Source organism: Macrobrachium rosenbergii, chromosome 26 (assembly GCF_040412425.1).
Source record: "Macrobrachium rosenbergii isolate ZJJX-2024 chromosome 26, ASM4041242v1, whole genome shotgun sequence".
Lineage (NCBI taxonomy): Eukaryota > Metazoa > Arthropoda > Malacostraca > Decapoda > Palaemonidae > Macrobrachium > Macrobrachium rosenbergii.
Genome location: NC_089766.1, coordinates 3,200,008 through 3,206,007, shown reverse-complemented (window position 1 = coordinate 3,206,007; position 6,000 = coordinate 3,200,008). Strand labels below are relative to the sequence as shown.

Here is a 6,000-nt window from a genome sequence, read left to right as displayed (position 1 = left end):
ATGTTCTCTGTCAGAGTTATAAAATGTTCATTATTTGACAATATAAATCATCTTAAAATATTACCTGTCATTAACTCGAAGAAAATCCCCCAACCTTTAAAAAATGTTCTTACCTGCATATACTAAGGTCCCTAGCTGGAAATTAATTGTATGCAATCTGTTTTTTAATTGTTATAATTTTTTTTGTTTTTTTTTTACTATTCTCAGTATTATTACTGTCATTACCATTATTATGAATACTATTTTTTTATACTTCATTTTTTATCATGCTGTCTCATGTATCGAGATTGTGTGAGTGTTATTGTCTCTACTTTGTACATTCCATGTATATGGCCTTGAGCTGAAATAAAATTTATTATTATTATTATTATTATTATTATTATTATTATTATTATTATTATTATTATTATTATTATTATTATTAATCATAGCTTGTTTCACAGTCCCTAAAATGCATTTTCTCTCTCCTCTACAGATTCTACAAAATTGTCAAAAGCAAATGACGAATTTCTTATTCATTTCTTATTGCACAGTCTCTGATGTATATTTCTCTCTCTCTCTCTCTCTCTCTCTCTCTCTCTCTCTCTCTCTCTCTCTCTCTCTCTCCCCTACAGATTCTACAAAATTTAAAAGTCGTAAGCATTTCTCATTGCACAGCACCTAACGTATTCTTCTCTCTCTCTCTCTCTCTCTCTCTCTCTCTCCCTACAGATTCTACACAATCTAGTCAAAAGCAGTCCCTAATGTACGTTTCTCTCTCTCTCTCTCTCTCTCTCTCTCTCTCCTACAGATTCTACAAAATTTAGTCTTAAGCATTTCTCATTGCACAGTCCCTAATGTACATTTCTCTCTCTCTCTCCCCCCCTACAGATTCTACAAAATTTAGGCAAAGCCGACAAGACCACAGACGACATTTTCGACGAATTCGAGGCCAACTTCTCGAAGCAGCAACAGAACGCCAACCGATTGCACAAGGAAGTCGCTAATTACCTCAGGTGTTGCAGAGGTAAGGCAGGTGGAAAGGTGGTGCGCGGGAGGGGGAGGAGGAGGAGGGGGGGGAGAAGAGGGAGAGGTAGAAGAGGAGGAGGAGGAAGAGGAAGAAAATGAGGAGGAAGAGGAAGAAAATGAGGAGGAAGAGGAAGAAGGAGAGGTAGAGGAGGAGGAGGAGGAAGAGGAAGAAAAGGGGGAGGAAGAGGGAGAGGTACAGGAGGAGGAGCAAGAGGAAGAAAATGAGGAGGAAGAGGAGGAAGAAGAGGTACAGGAGGAGGAGGAGGAAGAGGAAGAAAAGGAGGAGGAAGAGGGAGAGGTAGAGGAGGAGAAGGAGGAGGAAGAGGAAGAAAGGGAGGAGGAAGAGGAAGAAAAGGAGGAAGAGGAAGAGAAGGAGGAGGGGGAGGAGGAAGAGGAATGTACAATATGTCTGCCCAGAAACAAGAGCCCGTGCTGGCATAAGACCAGCTCCATCCTGAACGATCAGGGCGACGTGCATTTAAATTTTGGGGGGTGGTCCTTTTTTGTTTGTTTACTCTTGCGGAGTTTTGCCTTGGTTAATTTTTTGTCCTAATTTGTATATTTATGTAAAAAATACCAAATTCCTTTAAATTTCTTATTTCGTACAATTTCATCCTTAAGCGAAATGGCAAAGCAAAATATTCTTGAGATACTGTAAGTCTTATTGCAATTTCATTGTTTGTCTCAGCCCCCTCCCCCTCCTCCTTCCCTCGTCCCCCTCCCCCTCCCCCTCCATCGTCCTCCCCTCCCCCCCAAAAAATGAGGGAGAGGTGACTCAGATCAATATCCCGAATGCAGTGGGGCAGGCCAGCGTCTTGACGTTATCTATTTATCATCAATATTTCCCTCCTTCTGTGTTTATCTGTATGTTTTCGCTTTTTCATTTCTCTCTCTCTGTTATTTTCTCACGATTCGCCATATTTCTTTTGTCTCCACTCCTCTTTTATCAGTTATGGCCTCAAATATTTACTAGACACTAATTTGCTGAGTGTCTTTTCAATTTTTGAGATCTGTCTGTCCTGAGGAAATGTTTTAATTCCTCTACTCTTCATTGTTTTCAAAAATTTTCCTCTCTTCGGCGTTCAACAATTGACTCAAGTCTTCAGTGGTTCATCCATGTAAAAAAATCTTTCGTAATTGTGATCCACATCATTTGCATTCAAATCTTCCCAGTGTGCCCAGGCTGTACCATTCACCACTGAGTAATAGATATTCAGTTAATTCTAAGTCTTGTCTTTTCGTCTGTGAGGTTCTGTATCGCAGAGTTTTCTGTGGGTTTTAATCCTGTCGCGACAGAATTTTAAAATGATCTTCCTAATCGTGTTTGAAGGTCAGACTTGGTGCAAATGCATTTTTGGTTTTCTGTAAAAGAAAACTGTTGTGCCGGCTTTGTCTGTCCGTCCGCACCTTTTGCTGTCCGCACTTTTTCTGTCCGCCCTCAGATCTTAAAAACTGCTGAGGCTAGAGGGCTGCAAATTGGCATGTTGATCATCCACCCTCCAATCATCAAACGTACCAAATTGCAGCCCTCTAGCCCTAGTAGTTTTTATTTCATTCAAGGTTAAAGTCAGCCATAACCGCGCTTCTGACAACGATATAGGACAGGCCACCACCGAGCCACGGTTGAAAGTTTCACGGGCCTCGGCTCATACATCATTATGCCGAGACCACCGAAAGATAGATATATTTTTGGTAGCCTTGATTATACGCTGTACAGAAAACTCGATTGCGCCGAAGAAACTTCGGCTCATTTAAAAAAAAAATTTTTTTATTGAGGAGGGTACATGACTCACTTCGCAGTTTATTTATTTTTTTGTATTTGATCTAACTCTGGTAATTCTGCCTTTGTTTTTCTTTGCTGTGTCTCTTTCATAGTTTTTATGTACTTTTTTTTTGTTTTATTCATCATTTTCTCTTCTGAGCTATGTTCCTTACCAATCCACGTAAAAAAGTCACACGAAAAAAGGCACAAGGGTTTTAACCGGTATGCATCCATGTATCCACCTGTGTTTAGTACAAGCCCGTTGGGGATTACCGTCAAAACATCAACAAAAGACTGTAAATATCAAAGATAATGACTCTCAAGAAGTATTGTGAATTTTTTCCCTGTGATTTTATAACCGGCCACCATAAATTAATGTGACTTTTTTTTCCTAGCCAAAATTGTGAATTTTTTCCTGTGACTTTTTTGCTTGTGACTTTGTTTCCGGCCACAGTTCCTTACTGAGGGCATTAGGGCTTTTAATTAGCATTCTGTTTTTCCATCCAGGATTCCAGCTTGACTTGTAATAATAATAATAATAATAATAATAATAATAATAATAATAATAATAATAATAATAATAATAATGGCCTTACAACTGTTTTCCATAAGAATTTCTAAGTAATAATGTTAATAATGATTCAGCTGAGATAATTGCATAAATAACTTCACATAATTTACCCTAAATGCTATAGAATGTTCTTATTATTATTATTATTATTATTATTATTATTATTATTATTATTATTATTATTATTATTATTATTTTATTTGTTAGATGGATTGTGCTGGATATTTAGAGAAAGTGAAATACAAAATCAACACTGTAGATACACAGATTATTTTCATACAAATTATTATTATTATTATTATTATTATTATTATTATTATTATTATTATTATTATTATTATTATTATTATTATTTAACCAGGAAGGATAGAGTGGCCACTACTTATAATCACTGAAGAACAGCAAAACAAGGCCACCCATTGATTGATATGATTTCTTTTTCCTAGCGCTACATGATGTTTACCTAATAGCAACAGAGCATTTCCTAGCCATTCATTGAAACGGTAACAGAACGGAGCCACCAATTGACTGATGCGATTCCTTTTCCCCAGCGCTACACGGCGCCAGCAAGAGCCTGTTCGAGACCCTAGGAGACGTGTACGAGCCGGAATGGGTCGGGCACGAGCTGCTGTACGCGCAGGCGCAGAACTCCGACATGCTCTGGACCGACTTCTGCCACAAGGTCCAGGACCAGACGCTCGCCCCCCTCACCGCCTACCAGTCGCAGTTTCCAGAAATCAGGGTATGTGAGCTTTTCTCCCCCGTCCCCTTTTTAGGGGAGGGTGTTTTTTTTTTCTCCCAGTTGCAGCTTCCAGAAATTAGGGTGAGCTTTTCTCTTTTTGGGGGGGAGGGTGGTTTTTTCTCCCAGTTGCAGGTTCCAGAAATCAGGGTGAGCTTTCCTTTCTTTTCGGGGTTCCTCCCAGTTGCAGTTTCAGAAATCAGGGTGTAAGCTTTTTTGGTGAGTTTTTTTCTCCCAGTTGCAGGTTCCAGAAGTCAGGGTATGTGAGCTTTTCTTTTTCTTTGGGGGTGTGGGGGGGAAAGGAGGGGGTTTTCTCCCAGTTGCAGGTTCCAGGAATCAGGGTGAACTTTTCTCTTTTTTTGGGCGGGAAGGAGGGGGTGATTTTTCTACTCACAGTTGCAGTTTTCCGAAATCACGGTGAGCTTTTCTCTTTTTGGGGGGAGGATGGGGAGTTTTTTGTTTTCCTCCCAGTCTCAGTTTCCAGAAATCAGGGTGAGTTTTCTTTTTTTTTGGGTTGGGGGGGGCGGTTTTTGGGGGTGGGGCGCGGTTGTTTCCCTCCCAGTTCCAGGTTTCAGAAGTCAGGCTAGGTTTTTTAAAAGTTGTGGGTATGGATGGTTAGATGTGTGGGCATTTCTTTTGGGGGTCTGGGTGAGTTTTTTTTTTTTTTTTGTCGGTGTGTTTTTCCTTCCAGGGTGAGAGGGATTAAATGTGTGGGTTTTTGGGGGGGGTAAGTAGTTGTAGGTTTTAGTTTGTAAAGGCAGGGTGGGTTTTCCTCATCAGGCAGAGGTTTTTTTAGTAGTGCGCGCACGCACGCATGTGTGTGTGTGTGTGTGTAGGCCTATGTGTGTTTTTCTTTCAGGGTGAGGAAGATTAGTCATGTGTGTTTTTGGGGGGGGCAAAGATTAGTTGCGTGTGTTTTTTTGGTGGGGGCAAATAGTTGTAGGTTTTTAGTTTGAAAGGACAGAGACCTGCTCATTGCTCTTGAAATCATTGGTTCTTCCAGACATTACGGTTCAGTCATTCATAACTTTCTGAGGAACTAGTTTTAGAGTGAAAAAGAATCTAAAGATCGTGAATTATGAAGGAATTAGTTTTTACGGCAGAAGGAGGGTGGGGGAGGGGGAGTCAGTAACATATAACATTGGAATGAATGATTTTTTATTATGTGAGCGAGAGTACTGAATTATATTTCGGAAAGAGTCAGTCTTATAAATTATAATTAGTCTATAGGTTATAAACTCGAAGACTATAACTCAGTTGTACAGACAATTTGGTCATTGTTATGAGGCTACCTGTACAAAGAAGTTACTTTGCATAGGCATTTTATAAAGTCCCCGCAGGTGGTTAGTGCTGTCAGTGCACCTCATGTGGTGCACTGTAGGCATTACTTAAGGTTCTATGCAGCGTGCCTTCGGCCCCTAGCTGCAAACCCTTTCATTCCTTTTACTGTACCTCCTTTCATATTCTCTTTCTTCCATCTTGCTATCCACCCTCTCCCAACAATTGATTCATAGTCCAACTGCTTTGAGGTTTTCCTCCTGTTACACCTTTCAAACCTTTTATTGTCAATTTTTTGTTTCAGCGCTGAATGACCTTAAAGGTCCCAGTCTTTGGCCTTGGGCCAAAACTCTAAATTCCATTCCATCCGACCACACCAGGTCCAACTTAATCTAAAACTAAAAAAAAAAAAAAACACAGGGGAAATCTTCAATGCGCAGCCGACTTGAGATATAGTCGTTTTATTAGACGAGGTATGCGAGAGGTGACCTTTTGAAAGTTTGTGGGTATAAATAATCAGAAGTCTGCCCACATCTGGTCGGTTTCCTGTGCCCCTGCCCGGTGCCAAAGTGGCATTCCTCGTGAACACGGCCGAAACAGTGCTTTTAGACTGTTATCTTGGGGGGGTGTAATTAATTCTGC

General features: G+C 40.2%; 1 protein-coding gene across 3 annotated transcripts in view; it reads left to right on the top strand.

Moving 5' to 3' along the window:
• Amph (amphiphysin) overlaps positions 1-6,000 on the top strand; it is a 140,967-nt gene that overhangs the window by 112,802 nt on the left and 22,165 nt on the right. For 2 of the 3 annotated variants that reach the window (XM_067127866.1, XM_067127865.1), the window contains exons 2-3: positions 871-1,006; positions 3,893-4,083. In XM_067127866.1, the coding sequence (XP_066983967.1) occupies positions 3,951-4,083 (133 nt within the window). In that variant the 5' untranslated portion in view covers positions 871-1,006; positions 3,893-3,950. Of the gene's footprint in view, positions 1-870; positions 1,007-3,892; positions 4,084-5,129; positions 5,131-6,000 lie in introns of all 3 variants that reach the window. The other variant, XM_067127868.1, reaches the window with a different exon arrangement.